Source organism: Antechinus flavipes, chromosome 2 (genome assembly GCF_016432865.1).
Source record: "Antechinus flavipes isolate AdamAnt ecotype Samford, QLD, Australia chromosome 2, AdamAnt_v2, whole genome shotgun sequence".
NCBI classification, from domain to species: Eukaryota; Metazoa; Chordata; class Mammalia; order Dasyuromorphia; family Dasyuridae; genus Antechinus; species Antechinus flavipes.
In genome coordinates, this window is record NC_067399.1 from 617301526 (window position 1) to 617325875 (window position 24350).

The 24350-nt window shown below is 35.7% G+C and overlaps 1 protein-coding gene and 1 non-coding gene across 2 annotated transcripts; both read right to left on the reverse strand.

Annotated features, from left to right (window-relative positions):
- Window positions 1–217: 217 nt before the first annotated feature.
- On the reverse strand, window positions 218–24275 carry LOC127551793 (mitochondrial import inner membrane translocase subunit Tim23). Its single transcript, XM_051981872.1, has 7 exons — window positions 23953–24275; window positions 21123–21181; window positions 19816–19909; window positions 19426–19510; window positions 17808–17866; window positions 16542–16652; window positions 218–788 (listed from the first exon to the last, which is right to left on the reverse strand). The coding sequence occupies exons 1-7, from the start codon at window positions 24062–24064 to the stop codon at window positions 673–675; spliced, it is 636 nt and encodes a 211-aa protein (XP_051837832.1). The 5' UTR covers window positions 24065–24275; the 3' UTR covers window positions 218–672.
- Window positions 18305–18513, reverse strand: LOC127552644 (small nucleolar RNA SNORA74). Its single transcript, XR_007951500.1, has one exon. It is a non-coding gene; the product is annotated as a small nucleolar RNA SNORA74 (small nucleolar RNA).
- Window positions 24276–24350: the final 75 nt, after the last annotated feature.

Genomic DNA, 24350 nt, shown 5'->3' on the forward strand with positions numbered 1-24350 from the left:
ATAGGAGTTTAGTCATTTGCAAATGCTAATTAAGATTATACAAATTCACTCCAAAAAGAGCAATGTAGTACTCTTCAGGAAGCTCCTAGGAGGAAAGATATTTTGATAAATGGTCCCACATATGAATCCAATATTAATCAATGAAACATCTAATTTTTTTTCTTAAACTACTTACTGAACCTAGCTTATGATAGACGCTTTAAAAACGGTATGCATCTTTATTCTGTTATTACGGCTTTTGGTTCTAGGAACACTCTTTATTGGAAATAAAGCAGTGTATTATAGTTCACAATCAATCATTAAATGAATAAATCTGGTGGTATGGTGTTGACAATTACGTGACCTGAATCTGGGAAAAAGCCTTATTTCAAAAGTTCAGGGGAGTAGTGGAGAATGGACATGCAGCAGAAAGTTCTCAAAGGAGAGAAATGATGACTGTGCTACTCACTGAATGAGGCATCAGATGCTTTTGGCTCCAACACTACTGGCTGGAAGAAGTGCCAGTCCTGGTAAACTGTGTCAGTGATCTTCACGACAGTACAAAAGATCCTGTTATTTTTTTCATACTAAATGTAGGTAGATCAGAATTATTACCCCAAATCGATTTCCAAATCAACCTGGAGAACTTTTTGATGTGTCCTCTATGCATTCAGTTCTTTCTCAATACAAGCTCTAAAGTGACTGTTGTGTCATGGAACCTTTCATGTGCTCCCAGTTGTTATACAAGGCATACAGGGTAGTGAGGGTTAACCCTGTGAGACCACCTCTTGCTACTCCACGAAGCCCACCTAGAAGAAAACAAAACAAAAAAAACCCAACTAGATTAATATTATGGAGTAATTGGTATAAGGTCTTAAAAGCAAAACCAAACAGCATCAACTATATTTGAAAGCACAGGCAACATTTCATAACCAGTCCCTCATCTTTTCTTGGAAGCCAAGCTCGGGCATTATAAAAGGAGATTTAATGTGAAAAAGATAAAAATTGATGTTAAGTCCAAAAATATAATGAAAACTGAAAACAGACATTCACAACCATTTATTATGTTTTAAAAGGTAACCATTTCTGTAATATTTTTAAATTGATTCTCATTTTGAGCGGTTTCATTTTATTTACTTAAATGTCAGCAATAGAACTAGGATAAGAGCATAGATAGCACTTTCTTATTTGCTGCAAGTCATAAACCTGAGGACTTCCTAGAATGGAATAACCTAGTAATTTAACTTAAAAAGCTTTTTAGAAATGGCAATTTATAATCACGATTTTGGTGACATCAGCGGCCCTATAATGGATTGGTTAAGTAGTGGATTTGCAAAAGTCATTTTTCCATTATTTACTTCCGTGAGCCTGACAATTATAAACCAATTAGCATTTTCAGAGAGCTTTTGACATTGTGCTACTTGTAAAACACTCAAAGGGATAAGACTCCAAATGCATATGGTAAAAATAGAATACTGACTTTGTTTTGATAAATGCCAGTCTTAAAATAAAATTAATAAGAGGGAATCAGGGAAGATAATAATTGTTTCATTTGAAAGACAAATAATAAAACATACAAAAACATACCAAAAAAATTCTCAGAGAAATCTTAGTAGCTTTCTGATATAAAATATCTCAAAGTCAACAATACGTTTACAGTTAAAACATTAATAGATGGGAATGGAGGAACAGAAGAACTTTTTAAAAAACTTTAAAAGTTTACTTTTTTATTTCTTTTAATATCTATTTTAAAAGAATAGAAAAAAGAAAAACAGAACAAAGTAAAACAAGTGTTCAGCAGACTCCTCAGGGAGGATTCAAAATATATAACAATAAATTACCAGTCAAAGAAAGTATATATAATAGAAGAAACTATCCATCTTTGCTTCCTTGTAGGTTACTTTTTGCTCTCTGTGATGCATTTTTAAAAATTTTATTCTTTTCCCCCTTTTTTGTCCACTCTCTCCTCCAAGCAGGCTAGAGGTTAAGCATGTATGCTGCCCTATGTTTTATTTCTTTGTGTCTTAGAGCTTCAGAGTTATTTTTGTTTTTAAAAACTGTATTTTCTTTTCTTGTTAGTTAACCTTTCCTCCGTCCTTTCCCCCTTCCCCCCATCATCTTGTTTTTCCTTGGGTGATTTTTACCCATTAAATTTATTTATTTATTTTGTTTTTCCTCAACATCTCTCATTTGATTTTTAAATTCTTTTATGAGTTTTTTTTCCTAGAAACACTGGGCAAGGAGCCATTTAACATTACTTTTTGGGGTAGAGGCAGCTTTTTAAAATTTCACTGTCCTTTGAAGACAAATCCAATCTTCTCTATTTCTACAGTATGTTTGTATGGGGATCTTCTTTGTTGGTCCATTTTTAAAAAAGGATGTATTAATGTAAGTCCCTCTAATTGTGTGTGGGGGAGGGGCGGGGCAGGGTAAAGCCCTCTAGCTTCATTTCAGCTCTCCCTTAGACCTGGAACCCCAAACCAAGATCTCCACTTTCCTACAAGTGCCTGAAGCTGGCAGCCTCCCTGGCCCACTGCCTCAATACTCCCGTTGTGCTGGTTCCTTTTTACCCAGGGCTGCTTTGCATTACACCTCAGCTGAGGTTCACTTAGTCTTCTCAGGCCCTCAACTCTACATGCAGTCTCCAGGTAAAATTTCCTGTGGTTCTCACTGAGGCTTCAGCCAAACCCAGCTAGCTCCAGGAGGCCCCTACTTGGTATTTCTGCGGAGCTAGCCTGGAGGTGTTTGCATTTCACACTGGTTAATCTCTGGTTTGGGGGCTTTCTTTGGATCTTCTTTGGTATCAGGATCCCCCCCACCCATCCTACCTCAAATCTTGATTTTTCATCTATGCTCACCATAAGATGCAAATTTGTTCTATTTGTGAGGGAAATCTCAAGAGCTTGAAATGTATTCATCTACTCCACCATCTTCCCAGAATCCTCCTCCAAAAGAGCTCTAAAAGGCCATTTACTCAAGTTATAGAAGAGTTGCAACCAGTGTCAGAAAAGGGTAGTCTATATCCACATCCATCAGGCTAAATGTACACACTCTTGAACACTGCTTCAAATTGTAGTCTAATTTTTTTCCGAGCAATGTATTTTAGAAAGTCCATGACAGATTTATGTGTATTGCTTAAAGAACATTAATGTGGCATGAAATTATGTTCCATCCAGGAGTTTCTAGAGTTTCATAAGACTGCTGACAGAGTGTTATCTTAGAAATGAAACAAAAATTAACCTCCTCTCCTCACCCACACTTTTCCCACCATGGAAAAGGAAAAACTCAGAACCCTTCTAACAAGCAAAACAAATCCCGATATCAACCATAACCAATAATATGTCTCAACTGAACCCTTGAGTTCAGAGGAGAACAGCATACTTTAGCCTGAATTTGCTGGAATAATGACTGGTCATTATGTTAATCAGAGCTCTTAAGTCTTTCAAAATTATCTTTATAAATTTTATCAAAGTTGCTTTTATTCTAATTTTTTGATACCACAAAAGAGCTATTATAAATATTTATATATAAACTCCAAATGTATTTGGAGTACAGACCTAGCAGTGGTATTGCGGGTCAAAGGTTATGTTCACTTTTGTAACTTTGGGGCACAGTTCCCACTGTTTCCCAGAATGATTAGACCTGTTTTCAGATATACTACCAGTGTGTTAATATGCCTATTTATCCACTGTCCTTTTAGCATGTTATTTTGCCTTTTTTGTTGATTTTGCCTACTTGATGAATATGAGGTAGAACCTCAGAGAAGCTTTAATTAGCATTTCTTTAATTAGTGATTTGGAATGCTTTTTAAAAAATAGCTATTGATATCCTGGGTATTAATTTCTAAAATACAATTTTATCTTTATCAATGATTACCTGGTGAAGAAATGCTAAAATGAGAAAGCCCACAGGAAAAGAAACTTTCTCTAAATTTCCCTAATTTTCTTTTTATGTATCTCTAAAAAAAACTGGGGATTCTTTAGTTGTTCCAGTTAATTCTTCAATGTAAATGTGAAGTGTTTGAACTACAAAACAAACACATGATAGTTTAAAGGCAAAATGGAAATACCGAGATTTAATCAAGACCTTATAAGAAACTCATATGCCAGATAGTAAACAGTAACAGTTTTTTGAACTTAAGTAATTTTAGGAGGAATATTTCAAAACAGAAAGAGTCCACTTCTCCAAGGGATGCATTCACAGCTGGATTTATTAGATAGTTCAAAGGACCACACCTTCCAGCATTTACACCAGCTCTGCCAGTTTCTGATAATAAACTTGCTTCAGCTCTTCTTAGTCTAAACTCCATTATCTCCCTCTGCAAAAGCTATGGAATCCAATTTTCAATAGCTTTCAAATTTATGGGTAGGGCCAGGAAACTAGTAATAGCCAAAAAAAAAAAAAAAAAATTGGCAAGCAAAAAAGCAGATCACTTATATTTAAGTCTTTTGACATGCTTCCCTAAAACTCTACCCTTTCTTTACGTTAGAGTATAACATATGGTATAGGGTATGTGTGCTTCAATGGGCACATTTGCTATGATATTCTCAATGCCACTGAAAAATGATAAACATATGCATATTCTAACTGCTATTCTAAAATATTTAGACTCACTTATAAACATTTACTCAGCGTTCTTTTGACCTGAAAATGAATCAAAAAAGGCTAGGATTATTGGAAATATATATAAATTAAACTTTATAAAGGGGCAATAAATTGGAGAACATGGCAGTGAAGTCATTCAAAAACATGAAAAACAATAAGAAATAGTTTGGTCATTAAACCCTAGTTCTAACTCATTTGAATGGAATTGTGCAGTGAAAGCTATTTGGAACTAAGAAAAATCAAAAAAGGTTTATAGCTCCTTTAGCTTGTGAAAAAACATTCATAATTAGACTGAATTCCCTGAACCTTAACCATTATGGCTAAACTGGATTAGTCTTTAAGTCTGGCCACAGGCCCAAACAGAATCTGCACAAATAATAAAGTAATTATAGCTTGCATAAGAGTTGAACTTTGATCATTGCCAAAGGATGTTATTCTCCTTGGTCTCCGTGGAGAGGTTAAAAAAAAAAATTTGTAGAAACAAACAAAAAAATCAACAAACAACAAAATGCAGGAAATGTACTGGGGGTGGGGGGTGGGGGGGTGGGGGGTGGGGATAGTCCTGTATAAGGGCAGGCATTGTAGTAGCAATGATGAAAAATGTATGAGATAGGAACCAAGAAGTTTGTATTTGTCTCTTGTCTTTTATTAAAGGAGTTTTAATTTTCCCCTTTAAGCATAAATTATTTTCTGGAAAGCTTGTTACTTTAAGTTAAGTGAATACAGTTAAGCTCAAACCAATAAAGCAAATTCTTTGGAAGCAGAAAAGGAAAAAAAAAAAAAAAAGAAAGAGGAAAAATTTCACCTAAGAGGCTGGATTGTGTTATGAGATTTAATGCGCTATATGCAAGGCAAACTATAGTCCTGGATACAAGTAGTAGAGAGCTCTTGCAAGCAGGCAAGTATCTGAACCTGGATTTTAAAAGGCCAAGCTTTTCTGATTTCACTCCTTAGAGCCCATCACACTGGTACAAACACATCTGCCTGAAAGCTTGACGAGACAAGTGACAAGGCAGAGATACACAGATGGTGTGTCCCCCTTTCCTGTGTTACAACTTAGAAATTTAAAGGGAGGAATAAGTCCTTCAACAAAGTTGGGCTTGAAAGTGTTGGTTTCTCATTCTGTGCTCTCAAGAGTTGTGGGAAATTAATAGCAACTGTTCCTCTGGAAATTGTTAAAATACCCCATGATGCACCTAGCTCAAATAACAACTGTTTTCCAAGTGACATTTAGGTCTAACTACAAGTACAGTTGCCTCACTCATGGCAGATCTCCAAAGATCAATCTCCTCCATTTACAGCCTGGACATTAACATATTATCCTCAGGGCCAGCTCTAGAGGTAAGAGCAAATTTGATTTCAAAAATTAGCTATTTGTCAGGAGTGGGGTATTTCAGAAGGTTTCCTTCTGCCTCTTTACATAACAGTCATGCATAGAGTACTCTATTTAAACAAACCACCTCTTATAAATTTCCATTTATGGGAGCACTCCTAATTCTTGCCCCTGTAAGAAAGTATGAATGTGCTCTAAATGTAGTTTTTATAAGGCAGACTATTTTCCACAAAAATATATGGAAAATCTTGAATTAACGGCATCCATTTGGAATGTAAAGAATTCTGTTTTCCATGAAGCCACATCTGTTAAACCATCAGAACTTTAATCACAGGTTTAAGGGCAAGTATCTCAGAACTATTAAATGGGTATAATCCCACTCAAAGTCAGAGTGCATCCTGAATGACAGCAGCCGCCCCTTCAAAACCACATAATGAAACCCAACTTGGTATTTTGGATGTTGTAATATAATAGATTGTTACCCACAGTCATATGGCTACTAAGCAGCACTACGAAAGATGCAAATGAACAGGATCACGTTTGCTAAGTCACTTATTTATTTATAGCTGTACTTGGTATGGGACTGTTGTAGATTTTATAAGCCCTTATATAACTCCAGGACTCTATTTGGACACATGTCTATATATTTATTGCTTTCATTAGCATCCTCCCCCCGACACCTCTTCAGGATGTGGAGGTGATTCAGGGGACTGAAAACTCTGGCAAGGCTAAGTTGGGAAATCTTAGATCAAGAACTATATAGACATGATGGGAGGTGTAATTTATGTCAGAGGAGAGTGTATGCATACTGAAAAAACCATGGATCCAGAGAGTGTATATTTACTCAATCATTCGAAATATAATAGCAAAACCTTTCCAAATTTACTCTGCTTATAAAGGACCTCACCCCAATAAAACTGTTTGTACTTTCTTCAACTTCAGAGCTCACCAATAACTGAAATAAGATTGGATTAGGATAAGGAAATGTGTGCTTGAAGCACAAATCTACCAATTACTACCTGTAACCTTAATAAAAACAATAGTAATAATAGCTAAAATGCACATAGCACTTATGCTAGGCATTGTGCTAAGTGCTTTACCAGTATTATCTCATTTGATTCCTTACAATACTGGGAGTTGTTAACCTCATTTTTCATGTGAGGAAATTAAAGCAAACAGATATTAAATAGTGTGCCCAGTTCCCACAACTGATCTGTCTTCCTGTTTGCAGGCTTGGTGCTCTATTCACGTTGGAATCCTCTTCCCCCACCCCCGCTGTCTCTTGGAACCTATTTTTCCTCATTTGTAAACAGAAGTCAGACTAGATGATTTTCTGGCCTGATAGTTTATAAATTCTTAGAAGCATGAAAAATTATTTAAGCCACGAGATAAAATGACTCTGCATTTTAGAGAACTCACTAAGCTCTTATCAATTGAAAAACATGGTAATCCCATGTGCAAAAAAAAAAAAAAAAGATTTTTGGAAATGCTAATGGAAATATCATTAAGAATAATTAATACCATAGTTTTATACCCTTTAATTGGCATATTTAAGGCTCTACCTTTAAGTCACACTTTATAGTCTTAGAACTTTTAGCTCATAATTTTGTTATACTTTATATATGGAAATATAACCAGCATTTATGGAAGATGTAGTATATATATTTGCAAGGTAAGAAGATATAATATTTGCCATTCTCAAAAATGATGACCTTTTTTTTTGATTGAGGTAATTGGGATTAAGTGACTTGTCCAGGGTCACACAGCTAGGAAGTGTTAAGTGTCTGAGGACAAATTTGAACTCAGGTCCTCCTGAGTAATAATCTTTTTTTTAAAATGTCAAGATGTTATGTTATAAAAATATATCTAATCTGAGACATTCACTCAAAAGAGGAGAAATGACCTGTTTTAGGGGACATAGAATAAATTAATTTTTTTTTTTGTATTTCTTATACCAAATGACATCTAGATCAGTATTTCTTAAAGTTTTCCCATTTGTAACCCCCTTTTATTCTGAGAAATTTTTATGTGACCCCGTGTATAGAGGTATATAAAATAGGTATACAAATTAAACATTTACTGATAATATATCATAATTTCATGACCTCTATATTCAATTATGAGATGTTATATGGGTCACAAACCCATATAGTTTGTCTATATACAAACATAGTTTGGGTCTAGATAGCATGAAATATGAAACACAAGTGATTTTTATACTGTGGACTTGGAAACAAACACTGACCCAACTTTGGTTGTGGTTTACTTTAACAGTATAGTCAATATACAGACACTCCCTTTTTGACTTTGCAAATGATCTTATGTGTGTTATAGGTAATTTGTATTCAAACAAATCCAAGGCAGTGATAAACAGGAACTTGAATATTAGATGTTTTCATAATTTAATTTGGATTTAGGCATCAAGATAGGGGCTCAGTCACTGATCCTAGCTTCATCAGAGGGCACATTAATAGTGATCTACAGAGACAGTCTTCTAATCATAATCTGTTATTTAAGGGAAATACTGCTTTCATTGTTAAAGGAACAGTTGAATCTGACTCACTGTCTATACTGTCCCTAATAAAATCCCCTTCCAAGACAGTTAATTTGAGACATTAAAAGAAAAGCCATCTTATTCAACTTTGTGGATATGAAATTTCCAAAAGGAAGATAAAGCAAACAGTAAAAGCGTACCAACTCTTAGGCTGAGAAGGAAGTAGTTTAACATTGGAAAAGGTTAATATAGAGACAAAAAGTTAACAACATTCCAAGAGGCTGTCCTGTTTCAGTGCAGCTGGACCTTCTTGAGGTGTGACTTTGAATTTTTTCTCCATCCTAGGAGACTGCTATAATTCTTCTATGCATTTATAGAACTTTTTACGAATTAATGAGGCCAACCTTTTTGTGATGAGCATTTCTAAATATAGCTAGGTTGGCTCTTGGGACAGAAGTCCATTTTAGGTTCAGTTACAGTGCTATCTCCTCCGTGAAATCTTCTTTGATCCTTCCAGATACTACTCTTCTACTCCTCAATTTTCTTTTACTATGCTGAGCGGTGTACATGTTGTAACTTCATTTCCTCTCCAACTAGAAAACAGCTTCTTCAGAATAAAGAATTACTTTATTTCTCTGTGCTATGCATACAGTAGGCATTAAATAAATGTCAATTTAAATTTTAATTTGTGTAATAATGAATATTATACTAAAGACTAGCCATAGGAAAAATAAGTACTAATTACAAGTAATAATTTGTTTTCTCTTCATCTTATAAAAAAGTCACAAGCAATCTAGATGTCCAAGCATGAAAAACAAGGCTTTAAAATCAAAGGAATTGGGTCTATTGGTGCTATTTCTATAGTCCTCAAAGAAAAATAATTATTAAGAGTTGGCAAAATGACTTCTAATTCTTCACATCAGAAAGAATAGAGTCTACTGCCTTTCCAAGTTTTCTAGTGATGAATTTTCTGTCCTCTTTATCTTGTAGCCTTCCTGAAGCATCTGATATTGCTGAATACTTCCTTCTTTTATACTCCCCTACCTGCTTGCTCCCATTTTCTGATTCTTCCTCCTAATGAATTGTCCTTGGTCTTCTTTTTCTACATAATCTCTCCCATATGTTGATCCCTTTAATTCTTTTGTGGTAGATTCTAATCTCTAAATAGCCACATCTTGAACCCTCAAAGGTCATTTTAACTATAAACTAGATATTGCTATCTGGCTGTCCAGCAGGCTCTTCCCACTTAACATGTCTAAAACTAAACTCATCATTTCTCCTGGATTCCTGCTTTTCCCTCCTACTTTTCTTTTTATCATCTTTTTCTCACCAATTCTTTAAACTGAGTCATCTAATTCATCCTTCTTCTTAATCTCAGAAACCACAAGTGCTGTCAGTTATATTTCTGAAATATTACATGTCCATTCCCAAAACCACAATAGTTCAAGAATTCACTGCCAACTGCCTAGACCAAGGGTCCTCAAACTATGGCCTGCGGCCAGATGCAGTAGCTGAGGATGATTATCCCTCTCACCCAGGACTATGAAGTTTCTTTATTTATAGGCCCACAAAACAAAGTTTTTGTTTTTACTATAGTCTGGCCCTCCAACAGTCTGAGGGACAGTGAACTGGCCCCTTATTTAAAAAGTTTGAGGCCCCAGACTCTTGCAAGTCTTCTAATTTCCCCTTCCCCCATCCTTTCCTTTCAAAATCCTTATCACCACAATCCACTCATTACTTTATCCCCTCCCTCTGCTAGCCACCTCCCAGGTCTCTAGCCCTTCTTTTTGCTAAGCCACAGATAGGCACTTGTTCCTATCTACCCTCTAACCTGCTCCCAGATTGCAGCCTCAATCACTCTGTCTCGCAACTTCAATCTCTTTTAGGGAAAGTGTTCTTTAATGCTTGCAAATTTCTCCTTATCTCCAAAATGTGGATGTATCCCAAGGTTTTGTTTCATATCTCCTATCATTTCTCTCCTGATAACTGTATCAGTCCCCATGGATTTAATTCTATCCCTGCCAAAAACTCACAGATATATAATACGTCCCAAAATGATCTTATTACCTCTCACCTCTCCAAAACCTTACCTTTTAAAAAATTTCCCTATTGCTACAGAAGGAATCACCATCTGTCTAGTTTCAGGCTAACAACCTAAGTATTATCTTTCACACCTTCTCCAATTAGACTGCAGGCTCCACCAGTAGAGCTGTATTTTTGTCTTTCTTGTATTTCCAGTAATTTATAGTGCCCCAAAAATGGTAGTCCCTTAATGATTTTTGGCTATTAACTGACTTTCTGACTATTCAATCTTTTTCACTCACTTTACATAATCAACCATTTGTCAAAAAACTTTGTCGCTTCTTTCACATCTCTTGCACCTGACCTTTTTTCTCTATTCATTTAGTTAGTACTTTGTGCTCCCATCACCACCTGCCTAGATCATCTGGTCTCCTGCTTCAAATCTGTCCTCATTGTGCAAATACTTAGTAGCCACCAAAGAGCTTTCCCTGAAGTATATTCTGTACTTAGGCCACTCCGAGGGCCTCCTATTGCCTAAGTAATTTCACTTGGACTCCACTGTGGCAAGACAGTGCCTTCCTACCTTCCATACCTCCATAATGAATTCAATATCCTGTTGTCCACAGTAGCTCTTCCAAATCTTTTAATTCCTTCTTAAATCTTCTTTGGCTGTCTCCCACCAATGCTCCAACTGATAACTTTGCCACTTACTTCACAGAAGCAGTACAAGAAGAACTCTTGGCCTTTTACCAAGAATTCCTTCTTCTTCCCTCTTCCTACCTACAGCACATAGCACTCAAGTGCCTTTCTGCATTATTTCCTCCTACCCTGTCTCATAAGTGACTTTATTCCATCCCATCTTCTCCAACAGATTGACCCCTTTATCCCAGATCTCTTACGTTAATCTTTTCTGGTTTTCTTGCTACTTCCAAACAGGCCCAAATCTCCATCATCCTCAAAAACAAAAACAAAACAAAACAAAAAAACCCTCACTGATCTGTCCATGACTGTGAGGTATCATCCACATCTCTCTTGCAGGTATCTACAATAGGTGCTTCTACTTCCTTTTTTTTTTTTAACTTTCATTTTTAGGACTTGGGAGACAACTTCTAACCTAAGATTCAACTGAAATTATTCATTCTAAAGTTACCAACAATTCCTTAACTGCCAAATCTAGTGTCTCTTCTCAATTCTCATCTTTTTGGACCTCTCTGTTGCCTATGGCATAGCTGAACATTTTTCTTCCTGCTCTTCTTTCCCCTTCTGTGTGCTTCTCAATCTCCTTTCTTGTATCATTCAAGTTATTGAATTGTGTATTCCCCCAAGATCTATTCTTGGCCCTTTTCTTCCATCCAATAATAAGCATTTGCTAAGTACTTACTTAGTTCTAGACACTTTGCTAAGCTCTGGGGATACAGTGAAAAAGCAAGAGAGCTCCTGGTCTTAAGGAACTTACACCATAATGGGAAAGATAACAATCCTGTACAAACAAGATACACACACAAAATCTTAAATTGGAGACAATCTCCATTAAGGAGGAATCAGAAAAAACTTCTTGTAGAAGGTGGGATTTTAGAGGAAGCTTGAAAGGAACCAGAAGGCAGAGAAGAGGGAAAGAATTCCAGACAATGGGATCAGCCAGTGAAAATGACTAGAATTGGGATTATGTGAGAAAAAGCAAGGTCAGTGTCATTGATTAGTGAATCAATGAGTTGTGAGGTTAAGGTAGGAAGGGCCCAAGTTGTGAAGAACTTTTGAATGTCAAATAGAGGACTTTGTATTTGATCCTAGTGGTGACAAGGAGCCAGCCATTAAATTTTATGGAATACAAAGGTGATATGGTCAGACCTGTACTCAAGGAGGATCAATTTGACATTTGGTGAATAATGAGGTGAGTTTATTAGAGGGGTATAAATGGATTGCCCTGCCACAATAAGGGCCCAATTGAGATCATGTAACAAATTTGTAATGGATTCAGATGGCATGATTTTATGACTTTTTCCTCCAGATTCATTCAGCAAGGAGGACAGCAAATAGCAGGAGTATTTCAAGGAAAAATCTTTAACAAGATAATGAAGCAAGGGATTTAAAGAGGACAGCACAGTTAGAATGGTTCAAAGGATCAAGACAGGAAAAGAAAGGAGAATGGCTAGTAATGGGGTAATAGGCTAGGAAAGAACTGAGGCGGGTTTAGGGAGTGGAGGTCACCATGAAAATGAAGAATCAAGTCTGGGGTTGTAACATAAAGGGAGAAGTAGAATTGACAACAGATTGTGATCAGATGAAGGAATTTCAAAATTCAAACATCTTGAACAACTAGCTTTTGTGTATGAAGATGAGGTCGGGTGGAGGAATAGGTTACTGGAAATCCCAGTGGTTGCCTCTTTCCCCTCTAGGACTCAAATACAAGCTCTTGTTTTGCTCTTAAAGCATTCTTAACACATTCATATAATCCTATATTTTACCTACTGCTGTTTTTTTTTTTTAAACAAGATATTCTTCTGATTCTGTCATTTTTGCCAGTTAATCTACACATCTGGGATACTCTCCCTCTCTTCTTTCCAAATCCCACCTTTGGCATGAAATCTTTCTCAGGGCTTCTTATGCTGATACCTTCCCTTTGCAACCACCTCCCATTTTGTCATGTTTGTAGGTAGAGATTTGTGTGTTATTTTCCCCTTTTAGAAGATGAGATTCTTGAGGCATGGGGCTGTTTTTGTTTTTTTCTGTATTCTTGGCACAGTGTTTGGCACCTACCAAGGTTAATAAGTGCTTTTTGACTGATTACTATCCTTTACAAGCTGGTCCATCTTATCTTTCTAGCCTCCTGCAACCAAACCAGCTTCTGCGTGGGCCATTCCTCATATACTCTCTTCTCCTCTCTGCCTCACAGGATCCCCCTCCCCCCCCTTTCCAAATGAACTTTAATGATACTTTACACAGAAAGCAAGCCCAAACCCTTACATTTAACAACTCTGTATTTTGTTTCCTCATACTTATTTTTTATGTTCTACTTATCGTCATTACCATTTCAACTTTTAACAAGAGAAAGGCCAGTTTTCTTCTTTATGGCTGTATTTCTAGGGCCCAGCATAGTGCTGGATACAAAGCCTAATAAATGTTTCTCGATCAACTCTTCTAAGACAGCCCACATAGAACTCAGGTCCAGTTCAAAGACACTTGGCTTCACTATGACCTTCAATCTTCCAGCTGAAAGTGATTGCAAACCTTGCAGCATTTATCATTATTTGTATTATATTGGTTAGTCAGCATGTTACCATTATCCCTGACAGGTTTTTAAGGACAGAAAAAATCTTATCTTTATACCTCTTTTAGAGATATGCATTACATGGAGTAATTCTGAAATAATAAACTTTGATTATTAAAGTTCTTTCTTAATTTAAACACCTATATTTTATTACCTCTCACTAATCATACTAACCCCAGTGATTCATTCAATGTTATAGCTTTCAAGGAAAGAAGATATTAAAACAAAAAGGCATTAACTATAATTAATCTTCATTTGGCTGATAATTAAAATTCCCATGTTAAATTAAATCTCAGGTACTTGTATTACATTCTGGCTTTTTGGCCCAGGTCAGAGACCAGGCAAAATGGCAGATGGAGCTCCTTTCTTCTTTTCTGAACTTGTTACAGGTGTTACAGGTCCCTCTCCTACATGGGATTTCTTGAGTGTCTCCATGGAAGTACTGCTAACTCCTAAACTGTCTGTTTTGGCAGGCAGATCTCTATTACACAGCTCACTAAAATGTATGTCAGAAAAAATCCTCCCATACTAATCTATTTTGTAGTTTCAGGGTTACCAGTATACCAGATATATATACCAGTATATATATCAAATGTCCAAAATTTGAAGATTGTTCCACAAACATTCCTGGCCTAAATTATCTGTGAACGCTACTGGTTCCATGCTGCTATTCCAACACTCCCTACCTATAGTTTTAAGATTCACAGTTAGGGTCTGAAACATGTGGGTGTATTACCTTTTATTTAGAATACCATGGTTTTGCATTTTCTTATGAGATCACTCAAAATATTTATATGACCATTAAACATAATGCACTAAATGGTGAAAGAACAAGTATCAACCATTTAAAAATTTATGCTAGTAATCAGAAGGGTGTTTGCTCCTTAAAGTACTATTATTACATCCCAAAGCACACATTTTTCATTATTTTACAGAAGTACTTCCTAACACCAGTGTTAGGAGGTCATCATAATGCTGACAATTATCAGTAGATAAGGTTTAATAGACAGAAAATTAAGCTCCTTGCTGTAACACTTTTATAGGGTCAAGTCTTCAGTGGACTGCTAACAAAGAGCTGAGAAAAACTCTAAGTCAGAATATTTTAAAAATCAGACTTGAGATAACACATACATTTATTAATCATAGGTATTCTCAAAACGATCAATCCCCTTCTCTAAAACGAAATCCAATCCTAAAGAGTGACCTAAGAATATTAATCAAGAAAGAAACCTACACATGTATGTATACTCCTGAAAAACATAGCAATTCTGAGTTGTCTAGGGCTGCAAGTTTTAAACTTTCTGTTACTCTGATTTTAAAGTAAATATAAAGATTGCTCTTAGAATTGGCATTATTCTGAGTCCAGAAGCAACAATAAACATAATGGATCCCAAGATTTGTTCAAGATAAGCACTTGCAATAGAATACACCACCTAATATATTAACATTTCAAATAAGAGATGAGGGAATAGAGAATTTTTATAAAAAAACTAAATAAATCTCCAAGTTAAATCAACACACTCCTTGCAATGTGATGATTTCAAAACAAAGATGAGCATGGGGAAGGTAAGAAAATAAGCTGGAAAATTATTCAGGATTAAGGAAACACAAGAATAACATGACATAATATGTATAAATGTCATGCCATTCAATAGCATGATTATTCAAGAAAAGTGCTGAAAAATGTTCAATACAATGAACACAAAATATATAAAATTTAACTGATAACATTCTGACAGGAAATCATTCCTTAATAGTATGGAGTCATTCTTGATCAAGCTCTTTGTACAGAGTTAGAGCAAAGAGCAAACTTAATACAAAACTAGAGAAATAAAGATGAGGAAAAAAAATTGGCACACATTTAATATAATCCCAATCAAACTTATACAAGCTGGTGATAGGAAACAGATGAAGGAAAAAAATACATATTAGAAACTACCTCAATGAAAAAGAATTTGGTCTCCTTGCAAAGTTGAGAGATATGGAAGTCAGTGTCAAAACAGACTTAAATAAGCTAAGATAATCCTAAAGAATGAAGCCATGAGGACAGACATGAAATGTGGGGAAGATCTATAAATTTTGAAAAACATATTCTCTTGATTGTCAAGGTCAGAGGATCTAAAATAAAAAATAAAAATAAAAGTCCTTATAGTGAGTAGAGAAAAATTGAAGGAGGACACGGCCTTATTATTTATGGTCTATGACAATAATACATTTTTACAAAGGATTCACTATATGCCAGAACCTGTGCTAAGTGCTTGCCATGAACAAAATAGAAGAAAACTACCGTATGGGGAAGGTTGTAATCAACCTCACTGAAGATCACTATTATTCCTCTTCAGACTGCCCTGCTGACTCATTCAGATTTTCTCTACAGTTCTCTAAAATGCTCTTTACTTTAGAAGCTTTCTCCACCCCTGGATTTCCACACTTTGGAAGTAACCTTCTTCTGTAGCCTGGCTTTTCCTTCTTTCCCCAATACACTTTTCTTTTGTGTGTTGTTCAGCTTGCCCAAATAGAATGGACACTCCCTGAGAGTTGGAATTGTCTTGACTTATTTCTAGAGCTTTGCAGCAGTGCTTGGTACAAAGTAAGCCCTTGATGATACTTAGAGGAAGCAGCAACTACATTGATGGAATATATATTTAGCAAAGGATCCAAGAAACAGTGCGTGTCAATCACACAGGAATGAAAATCTCACATCCTCTTTTGTTCCATAAATAGCTTAAAGCTGGCAGTTTGTCACAGTGACCATGTTTCCTGAAAATAGCAGCAGCTTTACATCAAATACTCATATACTAAATGTCTATTTCAATCCTGAAACTGAAACCAGCACCTACCTGTACATTTATACAACATTCCCGTCATGGTTCCAGCTGCTACCGTATTGATGTCATCTTCAGCACCTCGTGTCTTTTCTATGACAACACCAAATGCACTATAGAGGAGAGCTGGCAATGGAACAAAAATAAACAATGACATATCAGCAAAGTTGTGGTTCTTTACAACTTTCAATGCTAAATGACTTAATTCATTTTTCTTAACTCTTTCTAAGAGATGATTCTGGAAACCATTTCCCTGTTGGGCTTGAAACATGTTTCTAAAATATTTTTAACTGTTATAAAGAATCATGTGTGTTTTTTTCTTAAACCTTTTTGTATTAGTTTGCTGGAGCATTATAACCCTAAATATTTTCATTAATTTGTTAATAACAACAACTATAAATTCCATTATTCCTCTGTTTTACTTTATGTTTATAGATATATATGCTCATTAGATGTCCCCCCCCCCCAAAAAAAAAAAAAAAGTTGAGGCTTTTATATGACTACTATATGAGTACTCATATAAGCACTAATGATTAATCACCATCATCATTCACTCTAAGCTACCAAAAATGTCAAATTCTTATAGAACCTACTGCTAGGAAAGCACAGAGGGAAAGCCTGATTAATGTGTCACATCTCACAAAAGGACCCTGAGCTCTTTACAGAATCTTTTTGTGGTTTGATCTGACTTTTTTTTATTAATGTGGGCTATGACTACTTTGATTTCTTTCTTTTTAAATTTCTGGGTATTTTCACTAGTTTACCTTCATGCCTGGAATGCTCTTTCCTAGACTGTGCCTGATGCTTTTCCTTATTTCCTCAAGTCCCAACTAAAATCCCATTTTTAAAATTTTTAACAGGAAGCCTTTCCCAACCCCTCTTAATTCTAGTGCCTTCCTTCTCTTAATTATTTCCTATTTATACTTTATGTAGTCTCCTTGTTATACATCTGTTTACATACTGTTTCCTCTAGAGGATTGTGTGCTCTGTATACTGGGAACTGTCTTTTGCTTTTCTTTGTATCACCAGTGGCTAGAATACAGTGAATATTTAATAAATGTTTACTGATATATCAATTTATTTTCTGTTTACACGGAGAAATTGCCAGAACTGATGTTTATTAAAGCAAACAGTATACAAATGGGCAAAAAAAGCAGAGCTGAAAGTGATATTTCTCAAAAATTTTAGCTGCACTATTGGACCAAAATCTAGTCATTTTTAAAGTTCAAATGAGATTAAAATGATTTATTTTGTTCATAACCATATAACACTTCTACTTACCCAGAGAGCCCAGAGTGTTAGCCCATAGTGCCCCTTGTCTGGTTACCATATTCAAAATCCTATTTGGAAAGAAAGAAAAAGTATGACTGTTTATGTTCACCATTTATTTTAGATAATTCAAGCATCAGGCCCAATAGAAATTTGAAACAGATCTGATTCTGACAATTTTCTTTTTTAAATTAATGTCTAAAATCACTTTTATCTATTTAGAGTCTCACATTGGCATTCACAGCAACGATGTCAAACATTAAGATTTCATTTTACTCGGGAAATGAAAAAAGCCACTACAAGAACTATAGACTTTTAGTTCTTGACTACATGGCCACAAAAGAATGGAATATATTTTAAAAATTGGCTTATGCAAACTGTTTGCTACCTATTATGACCACGAGAACTTAGTATGAATTATAATTATTATTTTTTATGTTATAATGCAGGATCAAGAAATGAATGATCAACTTGAGATAAAAAAGCCACAACAGTTATATCATTCATAATTTGTTTGCTTCCGTGCTAACAATGAATAGTCAAAATGACTGCTCAGTACACTCTTGAGGAAGCACAATTTCCTTCTGTTTATTCTGATACCAGGAATCACTAGAACAGTGAAAATAGGGATCAGATCAAGAGGACAGACTATTAATCTACCAGTAGTGTAACACTATCACAGGAATGGCAATGTCCTGGATAGCTGACTACCACTGGACCTCACAAGACTATAATGTGACAGCAAAACACCACATTTATGATCATCACACATTCAACTAAAACCAGTTTGTTTTGTAAATAGTAAAGTTTCTTAAGTGTAAAGCTTTTTTTTTTTTTCTTTTTTGGGCAAACAGTATTTTATTCTTTCCAATTATGTCTAATGATAGTTTTCAACATTCATTTATGTAAGATTTTGAGTTCCAAATTTTCTTCTCTCTACCATCCCTCTTCTCCAAGACAGCAAGTTATCTGTTATACATATGCAATCGTGGAAAGATATTTCTACATTAGTCATGTTGTGAAAGAAAAAGCAGAACAAAAGGGAAATGCCACAATGGGGGGAAAAAAGGAAAAGAATATGTTTCTATTCAGATTCCATAGTTTCTAATCTACCACAATATACCAATTTGTTTTTACAGTTCACATTAAAGTTTTAAAAGTACTTTCACATCTTTAATTTCGGTTTTGGTACTGGTTTCATTTCATTTTTTGTTTGTAAAAACTATCAAACTAAAAAATCTATTTTGATGATGGAAAAGATTATCAAATAATTTCAAGTTGCCTTGTTTTAAGACCACTTTCATTCTGAATATAACTGCTATAAATGATCTCCACCCACCTCAAACAAAGCAGAGTTTGTTAAATTAATATCTGAATAAAAAAGAAAAAGGTCATATTAGTTACATATTGTGAAAGCAAAGATGGCTTTCAAGGAAATGACCTTCAGAAAGTTTCAGGGTCTTTACACAAATACTAATAAAACTAGGACATTTACTGCCCCCTGCTGGCTGAACTTATGCCAAGTATAAATGACTTTTTAAATTAACCCTATCAAAGTTTTGAGTAACCATAGAGAAAAACCTGAACAAAGTTGAAGTATTTAGATATTATGGCATAAAACAAGACTTACTGTACATTTCTTGGCTTGGACCAGGCCATCTTTCGTGTTTCCTTCAATCCCAGCCTCAAACCATTTACTGCTCCAAATGCAGCTCCTTAAGGAACCACAATATTAACAATTATTATATAAAGAATCCAGAGTTAAAGCTACCATTTCAAAATTTGTTTTAACAGTATTTTTAAAAAATGACCTTTAACAGTTATATTTTACAGAAAATACAACTACTTTTAAGAATTACATTATGCTATCAGAAGAAAAATCCACCCAATTTTCTTTATGAAAACATAAATATATATTATATATATATATAATATATAAACACCATATTTTACACACCTTCCTGACCTTTTAAAATATAAAATAATCAAGATATATATATATATCTATATATATATCTACCTGTTATACAGCATCCTCCAATGGTAAAAAATGCCAATTCAAACCTGCCCCGTGTTTTATTGGCTCCAGTGGGTAAAATAAATTCATCTGTGTCCTAAAAAGTAAAAATAAAAACAAATAATAAATAATCCTGCCTCTGGAGATATGTCAAAGTCCTTTGTGACTTTTCAATAAGATTCTTCAAAGAAAATGAAATTTTAATTATATTACATCTAACTACAGAAATATCCCACTTGTTTGGAGGTCAGATTTCTGGTAACTTCAACAGCATGGGGGAATTCTGAATAAATGAAGAAAAATACTCACCATGAAATTTAAGAAGTGACATAGCCTATTTATTGGTTTATTTTGCTCTATACTTGTTACAAGGAGGGTTCTATTGTGACATGGAATGCTAAAGAAATGGAAGCAATGCAAAAAGTTGTATTAATACATTTAGAACTGATAAAGGGAAGAGAGCAGAACCAAGAGATATATTTATACAGCAACAATGTTATAAAGAAAAATATCTTTGAAAGATTTAAGAACTTTGATGAAATGACCAGTCATGACACCAGAGAACTATTAGTTGCCTTCTAAAGGAGGGGTGATAGATACAAAAGTGGACACATTTTTGACATGACAAATATGGATTTCTTTCTTTTTTTTGACTATACTTGTTACAAAGATTGTGCTTTTCTTTCTTAATTTGGAAGGGGGAAGGGGAGAAAAGGAAGTTAGCAATAATGTTGCCATCCCTTCCTGAAAGAGTCATTGGAGTATTTTTAAAAATGCAGAGAGCAGAAAGTTCAGAAATAAAGATAGATAAGCAAGACACCTTTGTAGAGAAAGGAAAATTTATTACAAACTTGAATATTCTGTTTTGTTTAATAAACTCAGTTTTTTGGTAAAATTTCCAATAATTTTTTATTACAATTTTAAACTCATTTATAGACAAATGTCAGATAATGAAATCTGACAGTTATATCACTCCAGTTGTTTTATGAACAACTATTTCATAAGCCACTATGGAGTAGATATCCTAAGACCATATTACAGCATGACAGATTGAGATGGAAAAGAGCTATAGATAAGGTTATCTCTTCCAAACTCTTCACTTTGCAGATGAATAAACTGAGGTCTCAAGATGTCAAGAAACTTGAAAAAGGCCACAAAAGTAGCAAATGTGCAGTCAGATGCACCCCTAGGTCCTTTAACTCCAGATCTTTCTGTCCAATGAAATATGTTAGTTTTTTTTTTTTAAGTTAATTACAATAAAAATAGGCAGAATTCTAGGATAATCACATTATGTTCAGACTCAATCTTACCTGTATAAGATATCTGGGATCCACATTTAAATACGGAGACAGAGGACTCATACCAGTAACTAGAGAGAAAACAGATATTTGATCATAACCAAAATCCTGGTACTATGCCATATTTAATGTTAAACAGAAGCAGCAAAGTGAAACATAAAATAAGCCAATTCTTGGGGTGGACTGAATTAATGAGTTATTCCTTTATTAAATTAAAAAAGGTCAGATTTTAAATAGGTTTTGTTTTAGCTGTCAAGAGGATTTTTTCTTAAAAAAAAAAGTTTTGATACATTTTGTCTTTATATCAGTTATTTCTTGGGAATAATCTACTAGTCCAAGCCATGCTCTGTTCAATCTACCCAAGAGTAATTATTAAGCATAAAAATCTGATAGTAAGAAAACCTGATATGTGTAGTACATTCGATCTTTGAAGTCTCCTGCCTCTGTGCTGTGACTTAGATGGAACATTTAATTATTTGTTGCTGGAACCAACACAGGTTTTTCAATTATTCAAAATTAAAATTCCTTGTAGCTATCTTTTTATTTACATGCTGGTAATCATAGTCTATTATAATCTCCTCTTGGTTTTGCTCATTTTACTCAGAACTAGTTCAGGCCAAACTTCCAGTATTTTTCTCAATTTTTCATATTTTGAGTCTAGGTCTTTGCTACTACAGAGAATGCTATTAAGAATATGTTGTTATAGATAAGACTCACGTTTCTATTTTTGATTGCCTTGAGATATACATTCAGTAATGGGAATGCTGGATTAAAGGAATAAAATAGTAACTTTTCACAGTTCCACTATGAGAATATTAGCGTGCCTATCTTCGCCGAAAGTGCTCTCAACATTGATAATTCCCATTTTTTGATGGCTTGAAGACTATGAGGTAACAACCTTATAATTGCATAATCAGCATTTCTTTTGTCATTGGTGATTTGGAGCAAATTTCCTTTTGACTATTTATAATATGCAATTATTCCTTAGCGCTCAACTCTACAAAGAGATATTCTTAATCTGGGGTCTGTGAATAACTCTATTTCAATATAATTGATTTAGATCTCACTGGATTGCTAGAGGTGTCCAGGACCAAAAAAGTTGGAAACTCTTGTTTTAGAGAATTGCCATGGCTTTAAAAGATTGACTCTCCCAAAGTCACAAGTTATCTCCAAACAAATAAGTCTAGGTTTACACGTAGTATTTGATATCATTTTCCCCCCACTCTAATTCCTTTCTTTACTTTTACATGGTCAGAATGATTAATTTTATCTTTCATAATATTCTTTATCCCTTATTTGATTAAGAATTTTCCCCCAGATAGCTGTGAAATGTATTAAACTAGTACTTTAATTTTTAAACAATTTAAAAAAAATCTTCAGGTCATATCTCCACCTTGAGTTTTATTGTGAAAAATGGGATAAACATTGATTTAAATCTAATTGCTATTAAACTACCTTTGAGTTTTCCCAATACTTATTGCCTAAAAAGGTAGCTTTCTTGAAATAATTTATATTCTTGGATTTGTTATCAAATACTGTAATAGTTTTACTAATGCTATACTGCCTTCACTTATTTGTACTTCTCTCTAATTATCTTTTTTTATATTCTAGATTTTTTCTGTATAATTCAATAAAATATTTTCTAGGAATTTGAATCATGATGTTAAATATGTAAATTAATTAGAGTAATTTTTTATAGAGATTTCTCAAGAAGGGAAATAATTCTAGGATAAAAATGGAGGAAAGGCAAATTGGATGAGGAATTATTAACCATATTAAAATAAATTCTTAGAATCATAAAAAGAAAAGGACAACAACCTCAAATTCACTTTTAGAGGAACCTGGATCTTGGTGCACAGAATCTCAAACTTAAGTCTCAACTCATTTTTCTTACCCATCAAGCCCACAATTGGAGACAGGATATTGTCATTCATGATCTTTAACTCCCAGGAGGAGCAGGGCTCAAAACAAACCCTAGTCAGAAATATTTTACCCCAGTTTCACCATCTCTAAACGACTGGATTTCTGTTCTTTGCAGGAATTTGTTGAAAAGACAAAGTATCTACTGTTGTGTATGAGTTTTGAATTATTGGGAAGAGAGACCTTCTAAAAAAACATGTTATTTAATTATAGTGTTGTGAAGACCCTCTCCCAGTCCATCGTCTGGTCAAGCTTCACCCACGGCTGACTATCCCTCTGGAGAACAACGTGGAGGGCCCCTGACTGAAAAGACAAATTCGGGACATTCTCGGGTAAGCCCTCCTTTCTGACCCTCTAATAGGACCTCCACAACATTTCCTTCCAAACTCCTACAGGGCTCCAAAGTCTCTACCATTCCCTAGGAAACTGAGTTTACACGAAGTTTGAGGTCCTTGTCAGGGTTTCTGTTAATGAAAAGAAATCTAGGGTCCTGGAGGGCAGGCCCTGCTTAAGTGCTTCGAAATGCCTGGCACGTGCCAGGTGTCGGAATGGATCCCTGACGAGGGGCCTGCGCCGTTTCTGAGGACAAAGAGGGTTCGGGGAGAGCCCACTGGGGTCACAACATGAGCCCTTCACGTGTTTCCCACGTTTTTCCCGTACCTTTCATTCAAACCCGAAGACAGGGGGCAAACGGGCTTTCCTCCCTCAATCCCAAACTCCGCTTAGTGAACGCCCCCAAACCTTCCCCTAAATTCTTTCTGGGGCGGAGCAAATGAAAAACAGGGTTTAGGCACTCAGACACGCCCCCTCCCCCTTCCCTCCCGGATAGAGGTAGCAGCCGGAGAAAGCCGCCGGACCTGGCTGCAGATCATCTGGGCGATAGGAGAGGGAGCTCGGGGTGGGCCTTCGGACAGATACTCACGGGGGACTCCGGCCAGGTCTGCGTTCGAGTAGCTCATCCCGGCGCCGCTCCCGCCGAAAAACCCCGCTAGGCCTCCCGTGCTCCTGTTGCTGTTGCCTCCGCTGCCGTCCATGGCCCTGCTCCTTCCTTTTCGTCCGCTGCCCGAGGTCTCCGCTTCAGGCCGGGGCCCTTCCGGCGGCCGTTAGTCCGCGTCACCGCGCGGCCCCTGACCGCGATGCCTCACTCCTCCCCGGTCGCTGCTGGCAGCGCCGCCGGTGCCGGTACTACGCCCGCTACTGCCGCCGCCACCGCCGCCTCCTTCACGCGGTGACCTTCCGGGGCGTCCAATGGTCGTCAAGTAGCTGACGTCCGCTTTGCGACTGTGCGCGGCGCGGAAACCGGAAGTACTTGACGGCAGC

Excerpts from the sequence above, each read along its gene's own strand:
- LOC127551793 (XM_051981872.1), bottom strand. The coding sequence starts at position 24,064 with ATGGACGGCAGCGGAGGCAACAGCAACAGGAGCACGGGAGGCCTAGCG. Across the intron at positions 21,182-23,952 it reads AGACCTGGCCGGAGTCCCCC|TTACTGGTATGAGTCCTCTG; the intron begins GTGAGTATCTGT and ends TTTTCTCTCTAG. Across the intron at positions 17,867-19,425 it reads TCCAAGCCAAGAAATGTACA|GATTTTGAATATGGTAACCA; the intron begins GTAAGTCTTGTT and ends CTTTCCAAATAG.